The sequence below is a fragment of the Mustela nigripes genome, chromosome 12 (genome assembly GCF_022355385.1).
Source record: "Mustela nigripes isolate SB6536 chromosome 12, MUSNIG.SB6536, whole genome shotgun sequence".
Lineage (NCBI taxonomy): Eukaryota > Metazoa > Chordata > Mammalia > Carnivora > Mustelidae > Mustela > Mustela nigripes.
Window position 1 is genome coordinate 58,948,726 of NC_081568.1, and position 19,225 is coordinate 58,967,950.

The 19,225-nt window shown below is 41.0% G+C and overlaps 1 protein-coding gene across 1 annotated transcript in view; it reads left to right on the forward strand.

Annotated features, from left to right (window-relative positions):
- Nucleotides 1–19,225, forward strand: part of DOCK2 (dedicator of cytokinesis 2) — a 413,194-nt gene that overhangs the window by 176,081 nt on the left and 217,888 nt on the right. Inside the window, exon 27 of the mRNA XM_059416333.1 lies at nucleotides 1,616–1,711. Within this exon, the coding sequence (XP_059272316.1) occupies nucleotides 1,616–1,711 (96 nt within the window). The remainder of the gene's footprint in view (nucleotides 1–1,615; nucleotides 1,712–19,225) is intronic.

Here is a 19,225-nt window from a genome sequence, read left to right on the forward strand (position 1 = left end):
CACAAGTAGGCATAGAGGCAGGCAGAGAGAGAGAGAGAGAGAGAGAGAGGAGGAAGCAGGCTCCTTGCTGAGCAGAGAACCCGATGTGGGACTCGATCCCAGGACCCTGAGATCATGACCTGAGCCGAAGGCAGCAGCTTAACCCACTGAGCCACCCAGGTGCCCGAGGGGGCTTTTCAATAAGCACATTTTCTTCCTTCCTTCCTTCCCTCTTTTTTTTTTCTTTCTTTCTTTCTTTCTTTCTTTCTTTCTTTCTTTCTTTCTTTCTTTCTTTCCTTGGCCTTCCCAAACTCTATTTTTCTCTCATTGGTTACATTAAGAGACAGACTACAATCGAGTTGAATGCAGCAAAGTTTAATGAGGTTCTGATGAATGAGTGTAAGTAGTTATCTACCTTTTTAGCTACCATTTCTTAGGTATTTCTGGCTGAGTTCTGGAAACACAGTCTTTTCCCAAATTCCAGTCTCCATTTCTAGAGCTTCACTTTGCATTTTGTCATGGTTCTTAGCCATCAGAATAATCCATGTAAAATTCAGAAGTTGCTGATGCCCAGGCTGGCTCTCAGACCCACAGAATCTCCTGTAGTGGAATTAAGCAAGTACATTGTCTCGGAATTACATGTGTTAATTTTAAGTTCACATCAACCTTGAAAGACTAGTGAGAGAACCTTCTGTAGTTTGTAGATGATGAAGTTGAAGCTCAGAGAGGTTAAGTTATAAGTGAGAACACACAGATGATTAAGGGCTGGGTTGGAATTCAGACCTAGTGCTGCTGATCTCAAAACCCCAAGGCCTTTGCACTTGGCCATGACCACCCTCCTATTTGTGCATAGATGAAACTCTGTGTCTTAAAGGTATACTGGTATAAGGATTTGAGAATGTAGTGAATTGGTATTGTAAATGTGCCCCAAACCCTTGTGCATCATGGCAAATGCTCAAGCATTTAAGAGAGCACCAGCAATTTTTACCCAAGGTTCAGTGACTTGTATTGAACGTGGGTAGTACCCTATAAATGTTACAATGAGGTTCACCATGATTTCCCTCAAGATAGATAATGAAGTTTCTACTGTATAAGCTCCCCCATGGTTATAGTTTCCATCATATAAGTCCAGTCCTGGATTCCAGAAACTTAGCCTCCTCCTAAGCTCAGTGGTGATAGTGACTTCCCCCTATTGTTAATCCTTAGGTTATTTTGCTTTGTGACTCAGCTTTTTCATCACCCAGATAATCAATTTCCTGCAGTAAATTCCCTCCTTATTCCTGGTTAGATTCTGACTGTTATACCAATGAAGAAACCAAGATTCAGAGAAGTAGCCAATAACACAATAATTCTGTAGTTAGTATTCTAAAACAAAAGTTTCTGATTCCAGAGGTAAGCTCTTAATCTCTGCCACAGATTTAGTAAAATTTAGTGAAATTCCTGGTACCCAGTGCCAGGTGGTGATGGCCATGGGGATATGATGACAATGACTACGATGAAGATGATGGTGGTACTGATGTTGGCACTGGTGGTGACCTTGATGACCACCATGTCTGACTGCTTTTGTATGTCCTTTGGAAGAGGTGTGCAGATACAATGTCTGGTTGTCACACAGATGTCTCTGACTGTGTTCCAGGCCTTCACCTACCACCACATCCAAGAAATCATGGTCCAGCTTCTTCGCACAGTGAACCGGACGGTCATCACGATGGGACGGGATCATGTTCTGATTGTGAGTAGATCTCTTCCTCTTGTCAAACATTTTGAACTGTTCAGGGTCAAGGAATGGATTTTCTGGAACACCAGGTCATGTTGAACACCTAGTGCTAATTGTTATTTTGTTTTGGAGTAAAACAGATTTTTTTTTCTTTGTCTGAGTTGGGATCACATGAGAGTCAACTCAAGTTACTGAAATAAAGCAACACTTAAGCCTTGTCCACCAAATTGAGTGTACCAGTGGGGATGAAATGTCTCTGGTAAAGACAGAAGACTGAGAAGCTTTTTATAAGTGGGATAGGCAGAATGTTCCCCATTCATGTCCACCAAGATCCTTTCCTTTTGGACTAGAGTCAAGCAATGTCCAGTTTCAGGGTCCTGTGAGTTTGGTTTTCTAAGTGGATTCACTGTATGTTGACCCTGTTAATTTAACAGACATTAGTTAATTTAACCCTGTTAAGCTTGGGTTAGCCTTTTGCACAAATGTTATATTCTGAAGATCAGGTGATTCCTGCCTCATTGTCTGATTATTTTCCCTCTCCAGACAGAGTCCACTTCTAACCCTTTAACCTTTGGGTTAAATCACGTTGCTTTAAGCCACAGGCCAAAAACAATGCTTATAGGGGCCAGTCACCAATATAAATAAGTATGTTTGTCTATGTCACTTCTCTGCTTAAACTCACCAATGAATGGTTTTCCATCTCACTCAACATAAACTCCAAACCATTACTAGGGCCTGAAGTGCCCTATGTCCCTTTTCTACCACACATAAAACATGATTATTTTTGCTGTTCCCTCAGTTTGACCTATCTCCGCCTCAGGTCTGAGGGCTTATTTCCTCATGTAAATCTGATCTTGGCTCAGGTGTCACCTAATTAGAGACACTTCCCTGCCCTGATTACCCTGTCTTAATAACCAACATCTCTCCGTCCTTTTTCCATCTCTGCACCTTACTTCTTTGTTTCTTAGAATTTATCACCACCTGAAATATATATATGTGTGTGTGTGTGTGTGTGTGTGTGTGTATAGATAGATAGATATAGAGATATATAGATCTCTATACAGATATAGAGATATATATATGTCCCTTGATTGATTGATTGTCTGGCCCTGCTTGTGAGATAATGAGCTCCAGGATGTAAGGATTTCGTCTGTTTTATTCATTTATATCTCCAAACCCTACAATAGTGCCCTGCATAGAGTAGGTACTTGATAAATATTTGTTGAATGAATGAGCGAATGAGTGAATGAAGTGTACCAGACAGGGATGCTAATGTTTAGTGAGGACAAGTGCTTCTTAGCTGTGATTGATTGACACTGTTTGGAATTGGGCCATACAGTTGCTACAATTTCCAAATTCTCAAGGGAAACTGAAAATGTGAAATTCTCTGATATTTAGGTGTTGGCAGCTAATAAAAATATATTTATAAACATTCTCTGATCCCTGAACAGCTGGATTCAGCTTTCAGGAAGCCAGTTTGGGATCTCAGCTAGGTTTAGGATGTTGATTGTTCATATGCTATAGTCCTCCTTCATGGATACAGAATATAAGGTGCTAAGTGTTTTAAAAGTATTTTTAAAATAGCTGGGCAAACTCTGGAAAACAGTATGGAGGTTCCTCAGATGGTTGAAAATAGAGCTACCCTATGACCCAGCGATAGCACTACTGGGTATTTACCCTAAAGATACAAATGTAGTGATCTGAAGGGGCACATACATCCGAATATTTATAGCAGCAATGTCCACAATAGCCAAAGTATGGAAAGAACCTAAATGTCCATCAACAGATGAATGGATAAAGAAGATGTGGTATATATGTACAGTGGAATACTATGCAGCCATCAAAAGAAACAAAATCTTACCATTTGCAATGATGTGGATAGAACTAGAGGGTATTATGCTGAGTGAAATAAGTCGATCAGAGAAAGACAATTTACATATGATCTCTCTGATATGAGGAATTTGAGAGGCAGGGGGTTGTGGGGAGTAGGGAAGGAAAAAATGATACAAGATGGGATCAGGAGGGAGATAAACCATAAGAGACTCTTAATCTCACAAAACAAACTGAGGGTTGCTGGGGAGAGAGAGGTAGGGTTAGGGTGGCTGGGTTATGGAAAATGGGGAGGGTATGTTCTATGGTGAGTGCTGTGAAATGTGTAAGCCTGATGATTCACAGACCTGTACCCCTGGGGCAAATAATACATTATATGCTAATTTTAAAAAAAGTAGCTGGGCAAGGATTTGATCCCAAGAAGCAACGGAGTGTAACAATTTTCTTTAGACCCATTTGGTTCTGTTCAGTCATGTCAATGCATGTTTACTTAATGTATACTGTGTGCATTTAAAGCAGTGGTGACATCCATAGAGAGGGCCAGCTGGTCAGGTGCTCCTGCCTTCCTGGGGCAGACAGCTGGTCTCTGTCATTTGTCTCACTTAGAATCCTTCAACTTTAGAAGTATCACCATTTCTTACTCGGTTACAAGCTTCTGTATCTGTGGCTTCCATAACACCCCTTAGATAAGCATTTTATGACCTCTCTAATCTTTCTTCCTTTTCTTTGGAGCCAGACCTAAAGATGATCATCAATCTATTTGGGTCATTCTGTATATAGCATGTCTTAACTCTCTGCCTATCCTTTAGAACAGTCATCTTTTAAAACAGTGTGCGGATCATAGGAAGTGCCAAGTAACTGGTGTCTTATTATCTTCCTTTCTATCTGGTACATTTCATTTCTCTGTCCCTTTGTATTATCAACACAGGCAAGTGAGCATAGTTTGGCCCCCATTCACTACAGTCTCTTATCTGAGCCATTCATTTGATGCTCTGCCTTGGTTACTCATCTTGCTAACACATATTCCTCACTGCTGTCCCATTAATCTTTGCCAGGACATTCCCATACTCTGGAATGTTCTGTGGGTCCCCACTCTCTACCAAATTAAGTTTTGTGACCATTCTCAGCTTCTGTGATCTGTCCATAACCACATTTCTCAGCTTTTTCATCTACTTTTCTCCATCCAAATATTAAACCAAAATGGATGTCTGGATCTTGCCTCAAAATGCCTGGTATTTTCTCACTCATGCTGCTTTGTCTGTAATTCCTTAGTATGCCATCTCAGTCTGTTGAAATCCTACCTAGTCTTCAAGGTTTATTACAAAAGCACCACTCTGGGTGGTTCTCAAATCTCACAAGCCTGGTCAGGCACTCCTTGCCTCTTCTAAACCACACAACACTCTTTTGTCCTTTGCTTGCTCACTTTTAGTTTTATTGGAGTAAAATTTGCATACTTTAAAATTTAACCATTGTAAGGATTCAGTTAGATGAGTTTCAGTAAATTTACAGTGGGGCAACCATGACGGTAACTCAGTTGCCGACATAACCTTCATTGCGGAAATTGTCCTTTGCAATCTGTCTGCATCACACCCTTACCCCTCCATCCCCACCCCAGCCCTGAGCAACCACTCTTTTACTCTCTGTCTCTATAGATTTGCCTTCTTTGGACATTTCATGTAAGTGAAATTATGCAATTCGAGGTCTTTTATGTCTGCTTCTTTTCTTAGCATTTTTTTGAAGTTCATCCATATTTTAGGATGTATCAGTACTTAATTCCTTTCTTTTTTTAAAGATTTTATTTATTTATTTGACAGAGAGAGAGATCACAAGTAGGCGGAGAAGCAGGCAGGGGGGAGAGGAAAGCAGGCTCCCCGCGGGGCTCCATCCCAGGAGCCCAACGCGGGGCTCCATCCCAGGAGCCCAACGCGGGGCTCCATCCCAGGACCCTGAGATCACTACCCGAGCCAAAAGCAGAGGCGTTAACCTACTGATCCACCCAGGCGCCCCAGTACTTAATTCCCTTTCATTGCTGAATAGTATTATATGGCATGAATATGGCACACTTTGTTTATCCATTCTCTAGTTGAGGGATATTTGAATTGTTTCCAACTTTTGGCTATTATAAATAACGTTGCTGTGAATATTAACATAACAAATTTTGTGTGAACATATTTTGATTTCTCTTGTGTGGAAATCTAGAAATGGAATTGCTAGGACATATGGAAAGCATATGTCTAACTTTATAAGGAAATACCAAGCTGTTTTCCATAGTGGCCATTTTATATTTCCATAAGCAATATGAGGGTTCTAGTTTATCTACACCCTCACCAACACTTAGTATTGTCAGTCTTTTGGATTGTAATAATTCTGATGGATTTATAACAATTCTAGCGGTGTCTTATTGTGATTTTAATTTGCATTTCCTTTATGACTAATGATGTTTCTGTGTACTCTCTCTCTCTCCATCTCTCTCTCTCTCTCTCTTTTTAGATGTTGCTATCTGTGACATTGCTATACTAACTCCTCCCTCATACCACAGAACTTTTAAGGCTTGGGCCTTTCTATAAATTGGGGTAATAATAGACCTTCTTCATAGAGTTCCTGTGGGAATTAATTGAAATAACACATGAAAAGCATTTGCATATATGTTTCTTGTACATAATATTCATTGACTTATTCATTCATTATTTTATGAGAACCTCTTATATACTTAGCACAAAGATTCAGAAATGAGTAGCATGGTCTGTGCTCTCAAGGAAACCATGACCTCCTTCGATGGGATGTCTCTCAAATACCTCAGACTCACTGTGTCCCAAACACAGCTCATCACCAGCCCACTAAAGCCTGCTTCACACTCTCCTTTCATTCAGGACCCCCATTTATGGTACTGACCTCCTAGAACTGTAAGAGCTGCCCTTGATTGCTCCCTCTTACTCACCTGCCTACCCTTCTGGCCTCCCACTAAATCAGGCTGTTTTCTGCACATCTGGCTTCAGTCCCTCCCCACCTGGCTCCCCCATTTACCCTCAGAGCCCCTGGACATTCTCAGTCACTGGGCTCGTTGTACTTAGCCTATGATTTTCTGTCTCTGTGTTCCAGACTCTCTCCATTCCGTGGATGCCCTGGAGGGTCGGGACCATGTTTTACTCACTTTTTTATCATCAGCTGCCAATAGTGCACCTGGTATACCATGGGTACTCAATAAACGTTTGTTAAGCAAATGAATGAATGAAACAATACCTAGAAATGCTGCGTTATTCCGTACCTTCATGTATTTGTATATGCCTCTCTCTCGGATTCGGATGTTTTCCTTCTTCAAAGAACGTTTTTTCTAAATATCAGGAACCCTTATCTCAGGGAGTATGGGAGCAGTACAAGGAATTGTCTCTTTATACTTTTCCTGTTGCCTGGGCTGATTCCAGGAGCCTTGCAGAGGTTCTAAGTTGCAAGCTGTATCATTAGTCTCAATGACTCTTTAGTGTGTTGGTGTAGTTACAACAATGAGAGGGCCAATGGGAAGGACTGGAGGTGTGTAGAAAGCTTACCTCACTAGGAACGGGAACATGCCTCAACTAGAAGGAAGAAAAAACCAGGTTTTTCTTAAGTTATAGCTTCATTTTCATAAAAAAATCCTTTCCAACACTTCTTAGAATAAAAATATCTCCACCAAATTAAAGAAAATGAAGTTGGAAAGCAATTACTCAGAGGTCAGGAGTCCCTGTCTTACTGCTGAAGGCCCCAATTTAATTTCAAATTGAAGTTTGACAAGAGAGAGCCCCATTCAAACCATCACTTTCAATTTTCCAAATATAATTTTTATTGGTCAGTTTCCATTGCTTGGGAATATTAAACAATCAATATTTACAACAAACACCAGACATGACTAGTACTTCTGAAATCCTGAAAAGGCCTCGACTGGATGTGGGGTGGCTGGTTGTTGGTATGTCATTATGTGGGATTAAAAAGTAACTGCTTTTTTTTATTTGTAGGAGCAGAAACATTATAAAAGGTATTAGCTATTAAAATTACAGGAACCATAGGGCTAGGACGGATCGCTTCTTGTGCATAGTACATTGTAATTATCATTTGCTGGAAATAACTATTCCTGATTTTTTCTGTAAATTGCTTGCCTCAACAATGAAGTGTTGATGGTGACAAATGAGCAGAAGGAAAATTTACAAAAACAAAAAGCAAAAGAATATTTTTACGTGACTGCAGCCCTCTCCTTTCTTTCCCAGAGTTTAATGAATCATATATACATTTATTTACTAAAGTTACCAAGGAGTTTGAGGATGAGAAAGGCAGCACAGTTTGGTAGAAAGGACATTTTGGATAAGAGAGAATGGGAGAATATTTTTTTATTCGAGTATAATTAAATAAAGTGTTTGTTACATTAGTGTCTCGTGTACAATACAGTGATTCAATAATTCCATATATTTCTCAGTGCTCATCAGGGTGAATGTACTCTTAATCCCCCTTATATATTTCTCCCATACCCCTACCCATCTCCCCCTTGGCAACCACCAGTTAGCTCTCTGTCTTTCAGGGTGAACAGGAGAAATTTTCCATACTTGTTCTGTCGAGTTGGCTCTGTGACTTTATGCCAATGTCACCCTGCTAGACCTTGGTTTCTTCTGTGCGACGAACTCTAACATTCTTGAGATCTTTTTCATCTATCTAAGTTTTCTGATTTGGCCAATGTCTATTCTCTTTTTACGTCTTCCAAGATCACGAGTCAGGGACATAAAACAGATTTTGCTTCATGGGCCAGCTCTGGTGGTTGGTAATGGCAGCCTGTAGTACTACAATGAGGAAGACTTGGAGACTACATCTTAGCTCAGGGGGAGGAGTACTGATTAGGGATGTCTGTCATAAGTATAAGCTTAGAGAATAGTGATGTATGCAAGGTACTTGCAAATATTATGTATTGTCCGAAATCATTGGTGTTTTTCTGGCTCAGTCCAAAAGCTCTTGTAGAACCAATATTCTCTTCTACTTATTTTTGGTTCTTTTAAGAAGGCTGTGGTATAAAAGCTACAATAATCTGAGTACTTAGCATTTTGCCAGGGAATTATTTCTATGTGCTACATCTCATATTTTATCAAATGTAAGATGCACAATAATTTTACATGCCCATAAGAAAAAGAACATGCTACCAATTAAACTGTAACACAGTGGCAATCATTGCATTGATTGTACTTCAGAGATATTTAAAAAAAAAAGTTGGACTGGAAATCCCTACTGACTGATAGAGCACATCTTTGAGTCCTCACAGGTAACTATCATCATACGCCCCATGGTTTGGGAGAATAGACTGACGGAGCACCAGAGGATGAAAGCACCATGGCCAAAGCCACACAGCCAGTGGCAAGGTGGGATGCAAACCAGGGATGTCTGACATCAGAGCATGTGTTTGTTGCACTGTCCCATTGGTCTTGGAGCAGTGTGAGGAAAACTTTCTAGGCTCACTTGTGTAGCTGAGGGGACTGGCTCAGGGAACCTTCCTTGGCCAGTGCATTCCACTGCTGACTGCTCTACAGAAGGCTGTCCCTAGTGTCTGGCCTCCTTAGTGATGAGGATGGACAATCTCATAGGGAGAATCAACCAGGGAACTTAAACACTGCCAGAAATTCTTGGAAGGGAAACAATCTGGTAATTTTGTTGAAATTGGGATCTAGCTTTTATTTTGGGTAATTAAAATAAGCCTCTGGGTGATATATTTTGGGCCTAATTACCCCGGTTTTTGCAGAGGAGTCTATTGAGTGATTAAATAAAGGTAAATGCAGTTGGCTTCATGCCAGCTCTGGAAATTCAGAGCAGTTTGTTCAAAAAGGGGGAAAAAAAAAAGCTGGAGATCACCCCATCCTCCAGTGCTTCACCTCATAGTAGCGCTGAAGACTCCGTAAAACACCTGAGTCAGAGGCAGATGGGCGGCTCAATCATTAAGCGTCTGCCTTCAGCTCAAATCATGATCCCAGGGTCCTGGGATCCAGCCCTGTGTCAGGCTCCCTGCTCAGCAGGAAACCTGTGTCTCCCTTTCCCACTCCCTGCTGCTTGTGTTCCCTCTCTTGCTATGTCTTTCTCTGTCAAATAAATAAATAAAATCTTAACAAAACAAGACAAAACAAAAACATCTGAGTCATGCATGAGTCAGGCTTTTAAAGCTCTGACTTCACTTTCCAAATGGCAAATGGCCCACCCACATGACCACTCTCTGACATACTTTGAGCCCACAGACTCCAGAATGCTTGGGCAGGGGCCACAGCAGGACAGTTAATGCCAACTCCACCCAACTCTGCCCCATGGAAAGCAGGCGACAGTCTAGGACAGGCGGGTGTGCAGTTCCAAGCCAGAAATGGTTGGTTGACTCATGACATTCACTCAGCAACCCAACACTTTGTTAATAAACAGTATTTCTAATAAAGCTGTCACATAATGAGCAAATAGTCTGTATTCCAGTCAGAGAACTAAGCACCCTATGTGTCTTACTTCTTAACCCTCATATTTTACAGATGTAAAAGTACTCATATTTTATAGATGAGATAACTGAGGCACAGAGAGGTTGTATAACTTGCCTATAATCATGCAACTTATGAGTGGAAGAACCAAGATTTGAACTCAGGCAAAACTGTTTACAAAGTTCCTCCTTTTAAATAGCATATTGTGTACTCCTATGACCCTAAGTTGTTCTTTGGGCATCAAATATTTTAAAGGTGATAATAAACCACTTTGCCTCAGCTGCTACTCTGCCAAGACCATGCAGTCTGATGAGATGACCTACGTGGCAACTTTCAGAAACCTCTGAAATGGCACTGAATTTTGGTGGCTTGGTAATGACAATGATATCTTTAGGATTGATCTCCTCAATTCTGGGAACCTGTAAAATCAGAATAAGAACCTTGAGAGTTGGTATTTATGAAACACCAGGTTAAACAGAAAACAAAGCTAGAATGGAGATGCAAAATTATCACACACCTCCTTCTCCTTTTGTGTGCAGTTTGTCCCTGTGCTCTTGAGCAGACTGCCAAGTTCTAGGTCTAAAGGCCTCTCAAATCCAAAGCTTCCCTCCACCACCCATGCCACCAACCCATTTCTGCCCATGACTATTTCTCACTGCTGCCACTGCTGCAGCTGCAAACAAGACATGCTGTCTCCTCTTTGTCCCTTTTGAATTCTTCACACTGTAGCCCATGTGGTCTTATAAAGTAGAACTTTCTGGTGAGAAAGCATCAATGGCCCTATAGTGGCCAAAGATAAAGGTCCAGCTGCTCACCATGGCCTTCAGTGTGCCCAGTATAATGGCCCACCTCTTTCCCCTGTACTCTTTACCTCCCACTCTGGTGCTAACTCGGTGGAACTGCTCTGTTAATTACAGAATGTTCCTTTTCTCCTTTGCATTGCATTCCATTCCATTTCCAAATGGCATTTGGATGACATTCCCTCTGTCTAGAATATGCTCCTCTTACCCGTCTTTACAAAACCTCCTTGTAAATACCTCTTTCTCCTTCATGTCTTGGCCCCAGAGGCACATCTTGACCCATGTTTCACTCATGTAAGTTGGGACCCCTCTGCTCGCTTCAGCCTGAACCTGCCTCACATACTTATCATACTGTCATGAGAACATTCCTCTTAGCTCTACAGAACAATGTCTTCATCAGGTCTGGATCTACAGGAAACACTGGGTCCCTGACATCCTTGATGAATCCCTCGGTTGAATCCCTCTGAGGGAGTGGAAGATTTCTGCTATTTATTTTATTTACATACAAACCATCATTCTTTTCCTTAACATTGTTACTATTATCACCCTTATGGCATGATTACATTAGGAGGTAAGAGAGGAGAGAGAACTGTTATTGAATAACTGGACCAAATGGAAAGAATTGGGGGAAGGATGTATTTGTTTTCTTCAAGGGATGCATATGTCAGTGATAATCACAATGAACGTTTCTAGGGTGCTTACTCTGTGGTGTGGCAGAGATGGCACTTTGAGGATATTATCACATTTAATCTGTGAGGTTGACAGAAATTATGATCCCCTCCCAGAAAGGAAACAGTGGTCCTAGGGTTTAAGCCTCTTGTCCAACATCACATACTTGAGAAGGAGGAAGATAGAGTCCAAATCCAAGTCTACAGAGTTTGAAGCTACCATTTTAAGCAGTTCATTGTATGCCCAGGACATTATTTTTCTGAGATAAAACTTGAGAAAGATGAAAAGACTGTGTTAGGGGGAGATCAGGTTAAGAAAGAAAATAAACATTACACAAGAGACTTGAAATTCCAGTTGGTAAAAAAAGAAGTAGCATCATTGGGTTGGGGTAACTTGGTTGCTGTTTGATCTGGTCATGCAGAGGGTGCTTATGTCCTGTAGGTGAGGAGGCTTTGTTTTAATAAGCATTTTGGCAGTTGCATGCCAAGGAGTACATGGCCTAAAATATATATGCAAAAAAAAAAAAAAAAAAGAATCTCATCATCCAAGGAACCCATAACGTGTGCACAGAAGGCAGTTATTAAGGTAGACTTCATGTAACTTGGTCTAGTTCTTGAATGGCATGAAAATTTTGGATAGGTAGAGAGGGTTAGGGGTTTGTAAGAGGGAGCAGCAATTCTTTTTTTTTTTTTTTAAATATTTATTTGACAGAGAGAGAGAGAGATCACAAGTAGGCAGAGAGGCAGGCAGAGAGAGAGAGAGGAAGGGAAGCAGGCTCCCTGCCAAGCAGAGAGCCTGATGCGGGGCTTGATCCCAGAACCCTGAGATCATGAACTGAGCTGAAGGCAGAGGCTTAAACCACTGAGCCACCCAGGTGCCCCAGGAGCAGCATTTCTTGTCTTATCTCCATCTCACAGTCTCTGAAATCTTCCCTCATTCTTCAAGATCATCTTTCTTCAGTGACCTCATTGTTCTTTGTCCATTTTTCAATTACAGCGTTACCATATCATAATGGAATTTTCTTTTACCTATCTATGTTCCACAGTAGACCAAGATTCTTGAGGAAGGGGACTGTATCCCATGATCTTTGGGGTTCCTGTCTGTAGGCCTAGGGTTGGCAGGTGGCAGGCATTTATCTAAGCTATGGGAGTGAATGAATGGAAAGAACACACTAATTGAAAGTACAGATTAATGTCTAGCTTTAAAAGAATTCTGATTTAAAAAATAAGATGAGAGAAAATTTGTTTCATGTCGAACTTTTATATAAAGATTTTTTATATAAAATTCCCAAATAATTTACTAGCCCTATGTGGTAGAATTCTTTCAGACAAATTAAAGTTTCAGAGCTGGGGCATAAAAAGAGCTGGTTTCATTCTCCAAACCTTCCTTCTGTTCCATGATGTGCCACAGATGTGGGAATTAGGGGGAAATATTAGTTTCTAAATTTGTTAAAACAGGTACTGCATGATCCCTGGTCTGCCCAGTCCAGCAGACCTCTGCTCTGCGATCAGACGGGACCTAGATGATAAGCACACTACCATTGCTGCTGCCGCCATGACAGTCTTGCACATGGTGCCAGGACACATGGGAGGTGAGCTGAAACCCTGAAAAAGCTGGTGACTGTGTTGAGGCCTCCACTGGCCAGCAGCATGTTTCCTATGCTGCTCTTGTCATCATCCAGAGAGGCAGGGGCAGAGACTGAGTTTGGGAACTGCAAGATGAGTACTTAGGAAATGCATGACTGGTACATCATCATCCTAATGAAATTACTCCAAATATCTCAGTGTCTTTCACCTTCTGTAAGTGGAGCTGGGCAGATCTGATTTTGAACAAGTTATTTCAAGTGTGTTATTAAAGGTTAGACTTCAATGTATCCCCTGTACTATTATCTGGCACTAGAAGAGAGGTCAGCCTTTTCTTGTCCTTGGGGAACTTTGGAAACTTTAGAATGTCTGCCATTTAGCTATTGAGCACCCTCGTGCCTAACATGGCTTTTTAAGGCTGTGGAATTGGGGCACAAGATCTGGAGTTTGAAAGGCTTTTGCTAGCTGAGACCTGGGTCCTTAAGGAGTAAGAAGGTCTTATTCCAGGGATAGGAAGTCTCTTCACTTCACAGCTCTCCTCCTCATTGCCCTTATCTGTAAAATAGTGTTAATAATAGTTAGGACCTGTCAGTCCCACTACAAGGATTGGATTGAATTAAAAAAGTATGTGTAAAGCTCATAGCACCCTATGCACCCACCTAGCAGGACTTTGGTAAATAAGAACCATTATTATTCTCCTTTGTGCTGGAGTCTCCTCTCACTTTGACACAAGTGTTGTGACTCAGATGACAAACTACTCTGTGGCCCTGGCTTGGGATCTCTCCTGGATTTGGGAAGTATTTTTGAGCTATTGCTATAGCTGGGCTGTGAATAAAGCCCCCTTGAGATGAAACTGGCCACCATATGTCTGCTACAAAGGCTTGAGTCCCAGACTAGGAGAAATTCCATCACAGAGTGTCCTTCCCTGTGGGGATTGTTGTTGAGGGACTGGAGCTGCCCCATGAAAAGCCCAGTTGGGATAACCTCCAGTGTAGCAGACTTCTCCTACAGGGGTCTGGTCCATCTTCTTCTGTCTGGTACACTGGCCTTCTAAAGAGACTCAAAGGAATCAATTCTGTCAAATGACCCCTCAAGATCAAAGCCCCCTTTTCTAGATTTATGCTACATTCATATAATGATGCATTTGCATAGCCATTAATTATTGTTTATGATTTTTTAATAACATGAGGAAATTCTATGTCTTAAATATAGAAAAAGGGCCAGAGGACCCTAACAATGGCAAGAAAGTCATCAGGGACCCTGAAGGCCAGGGAGGGGAACACATGAGGCCCCACATCAGAAGCTCTGGATCTTCAGAGGTCAGGCATGAGGACCCTGCTCTGAATCTAAAATTATGTCCATATCTTCTGCTTAAGCAACACATGATTTGTACATTTCTGTAACTTCACTTTTTCTAAAATGATTTTGCTTTCCTTTTATAATCAGGGGAAAAAAAAACCCTCAAACACTATTTCTTTAAAAATAGGAATTAATGAGATAGTCAAACTTAGTGAAGCATTTTCATGTATATAATTTTACTTTTCTTCTAACCAGCCTGTGAAGCCAGAAAGGCAGATGGTTTCATTTTAAAGACAGATGTGGGGGATGGAGGTGAAAGTACTTGTTCAAAATTGTGCAGAAAATCAGAAGCAGAAGTCAGAACTCCTGGCCTTGTTCTGGTCTCTCTACCATAGACTATTTTTTCTCTTAACATTTTCGTTTTCATATTTTCTCCCAGTTCATTCAACAAATATATACGAAGCATTTATAGGATCTTGGGCAATGTGATAAACACCAAAAAGGCTATAGAGATGGAGATGACAATTTCTGTCCCCAGAACTTTGCTCCCTGGTGGATATGTGCATGAGAGATTGACAAAAGAAATGTCAAGATAATATAAGCAGCAGCCTGTTCAAAGTGCCATGAGTACTCGGAGGACGGAGTGACTAATCCCATGGCAGGGGCGGGGGATGATCAGAAAAAGTTACAGAGAGGAGGTGACATTTAAATTGCAACTTGCTGTCTGCCATAGGAGGTAAGAGCCCAAGCTCCCAAGTTTGGCAGACCTTGAAGGAACTCCAGCCTTCACCACCTCATACTAATAGACTCGGACACATTACTTATATTCTTCCAAGCCTCAATTATTCTCCTGGAAAATGGGGGTAATTGTAAACTACCTTGAAACAAATCATTTAATGGAAGGAAAGCATTTAATAACAGCCCATTTTTTTAAAAAATTTATTTTCTATGGGGCACCTGGGTGGCTCAGTTGGTTAAGCAACCGCCTTTGGCTCAGGTCATGGTCCCGGAGTCCCAGGATCGAGTCCCACATCAGGCTCCCAGCTCCATGGGGAGTCTGCTTCTCCCTCTGACCTTCTCGCCTCTCATGCTCTCTCTCACTGTCTCTCAAATAAAAAAAAAAAAAAGAAAAAAATTTATTTTCTATAAACATATAATGTATTTTTATCCCCACGGGTACAGGTCTGTGAATCGCACGGTTTACACACGTCATAGCACTCACCATAGCATATACCCTCCCCAATGTCCATAACCCCACCCCCCTCTCTCAAACTCCCTCCCCCTAGCAACCCTCAGTTTGTTTGTTTTGTGAGATTAAGAGTCACTTATGGTTTGTCTTCCTCCCAATCCCATCTTGTTTCATTGATTCTTCTCCTATCTCCCTTAACCCCCCATGTTGCATCACCACTTCCTCATATCAGGGAGATCATATGATAGTTGTCTTTCTCCAATTGACTTATTTCGCTAAGCATGATACCCTCTAGTTCCATCCACGTCATCGCAAATGGCAAGATTTCATTTCTTTTGATGGCTGCATAGTATTCCATTGTGTATATATACCACCTCTTCTTTATCCATTCATCTGTTGATGGACATCTAAGTTCTTTCTATAGTTTGGCTATTGTAGACATTGCTGCTGTAAACATTTGGGTGCACGTGCCCCTTCGGATCACTACATTTGTATCTTTAGGGTAAATACCCAGTAGTGCAATTGCTGGGTCATAGGGTTCTATTTTCAACATTTTGAGGAACCTCCATGTTGTTTTCCAGAGAGGTTGCACCAGCTTGCATTCCCACCAACAGTGTAGGAGGGTTCCCCTTTCTCCACATCCTCGCCAGCATCTGTCATTTCCTGACTTGTTAATTTTAGCCATTCTGACTGGTGTGAGGTGATATCTCATTGTGGTTTTGATTTGTATTTCCCTGATGCCGAGTGATAATGGAGCACTTTTTCATGTGTCTGTTGGCCATCTGGATGTCTTCTTTGCAGAAATGTCTGTTCATGTCTTCTGCCATTTCTTGATTGGATTATTTGTTCTTTGGGTGTTGAGTTTGCTAAGTTATTTTTTTTTTTAAAGATTTTATTTATTTATTTGACAGACAGGGATCACAAGTAGGCTGAGACACAGGCAGAGAGGAGGAAGCAGGCCCCCTGCGGAGCAGAGAGCCCGATGTGGGGCTCGATCCCAGGACCCTGAGATCATGACCTGAGCCGAAGGCAGAGGATTAACCCACTGAGCCACCCAGGTGCCCCAAGTTTGCTAAGTTCTTTATAGATTTTGGACACTAGCCCTTTATCTGATATGTCATTTGCAAATTTCTTCTCCCATTCTGTAAGTTGTCTTTTGGTTTTGTTCACTGTTTCCTTTGCTGTGCAAAAGCTTTTGATCTTGATGAAATCCCAATAGTTCATTTTTTGCCCTTGCTTCCCTTACCTTTGGCAATGTTCCTAGGAAGACGTTGCTGCGGTTGAGGAAGAAGAGGTTGCTGCCTGTGTTCTCAAGGATTTTGATGGAGTCCTTTCTCACATTGAGGTCCTTCATCCATTTTGAGTCTATTTTCGTGTGTGGTGTAAGGAAATGGTCCAATTTCATTTTTCTGCAATTGGATGTCCAATTTTCCCAACACCATTTATTGAAGAGGCTGTCTTTTTTCCATTGGACATTCTTTCCTGCTTTGTCGAAGATGAATTGACCATAGAGTTGAAGGTCTTTTTCTGGGCTCTCTATTCTGTTCCATTGATCTATGTGTCTGTTTTTGTGCCAGTACCATGCTGTCTTGATGATGACAGCTTTGTAATACAGCTTGAAGTCCAGAATTGTGATGCCACCAACTTTGGCTTTCTTTTTCAATATTCCTTTGGCCATTTGAGGTCTTTTCTGGTTCCATATAAATTTTAGGGTTATTTGTTCCATTTCTTTGAAAAAGATGGATGGTACTTTGACAGGAATTGCATTAAATGTGTAGATTGCTTTAGGTAGCATAGACATTTTCACAATATTTATTCTTCCAATCCAGGAGCATGGAACATTTTTCCATTTCTTTGTGTCTTCCTCAATTTCTTTCATGAGTACTTTATAGTTTTCTGAGTATAGATTCTTAGCCTCTTTGGTTAGGTTTATTCCTAGGTATCTTATAGTTTTGGGTGCAATTGTAAATGGGATGGACTCCTTAATTTCTCTTTCTTCTATCTTGTTGGTGTAGAGAAATGCAACTGGTTTCTGTGTATTGATTTTATATCCTGACACTTTACTGAATTGCTGTATAAGTTCTAGCAGTTTTGGAGTGGAGTCTTTTGGGTTTTCCACATAGAGTATCATATCATCTGCAAAGAGTGATAGATTGACTTCTTCTTTGCTGATTTGGATGCCTTTATTTTCCTTTTGTTGTCTGATTGCTGAGGCTAGGACTTCTAGTACTATGTTGAATAGCAGTGGTGATAATGGACATCCCTGCCATGTTCCTGACTTTAGCAGAAAAGCTTTCAGTTTTTCTCCATTGAGAATATTTGCAGTGGGTTTTTCATAGATGGCTTTGATAATATTGAGGTATGTGCCCTCTATCTCTACACTTTGAAGAGTTTTGGTCAGGAAGGGTTGCTGTACTTTGTCAAATGCCTTTTCAGCATCTATTGAGAGTATCATATGGCTCTTGTTCTTTCTTTTATTAATGTATTGTATGACATTGATTGATTTGCGGATGTTGAACCAAGCTTGCAGCCCTGGAATAAATCCCACTTGGTCATGGTGAATAATCCTTTTAATGTACTGTTGAATCCTATTGGCTAGTATTTTGGTGAGAATTTTCCCATCTGTGTTCATCAAGGATATTGGTCTGTAGTTCTCTTTTTTGATGGGATCCTTGTCTGGTTTTGGGATCAATGTGATGCTGGCTGCATAAAATGAGTTTGGAAGTTTTCCTTCCATTTCTATTTTTTGGAACAGTTTCAGGAGAGTAGGAATTAGTTCTTCTTTAAATGTTTGGTAGATGGGACGCCTGGGTGGCTCAGTTGGTTAAGCAGCTGCCTTCGGCTCAGGTCATGATCCCAGCGTCCTGGGATGGAGTCCCACATCGGGCTCCTTGCTCAGTAGGGAGCCTGCTTCTCCCTCAGCCTCTGCCTGCCATTCTGTCTGCCTGTGCTCACTCTCTCCCGCTCTCTCTGAAGAATAAATAAAATCTTTAAAAAAAAAAAAAACTTTTAAATGTTTGGTAGAATTCCCCTGGGAAGCCGTCTGGCCCTGGGCTTTTGTTTGGAGGTTTTTGATGACTGTTTCAATCTCCTTACTGGTTATGGGTCTGTTCAGGTTTCCTACTTCTTCCTGGTTCAGTTGTGGTAGTTTATATGTCTCTAGAAATGCATCCATTTCTTCCACATTGTCAAATTTGTTGGTGCAGAGTTGCTCATAGTATGTTCTTATAATTGTTTGTATTTCTTTGGTGTTGTGATCTCTCCTCTTTCATTCATGATTTTATTTATTTGGGTCCTTTCTCTTTTCTTTTTGATAAGTCTGGCCAGGGGTTTATAAATCTTATTAATTCTTTCAAAGAACCAGCTCCTAGTTTCATTGATTTGTTCTATTGTGTGGTTTTTTGTTTGTTTGTTTGTTTGTTTGTTTTTTTTGGTTTCTATTTCATTGATTTCTGCTCTGATCTTTATGATTTCTCTCCTCCTGCTGGGTTTAGGGTTTCTTTCTTGTTCTTTCTTCAGCTCCTTTTGGGTAGGGTTAGGTTGTGTACTTGAGACCTTTCTTGTTTCTTGAGAAAGGCTTGTACCGCTATATATTTTCCTCTCAGGACTGCCTTTGCTGTGTCCCACAGATTTTGAACCGTTGTGTTTTCATTATCATTTGTTTCCATGAATTTTTTCAATTCTTCTTTAATTTCCTGGAT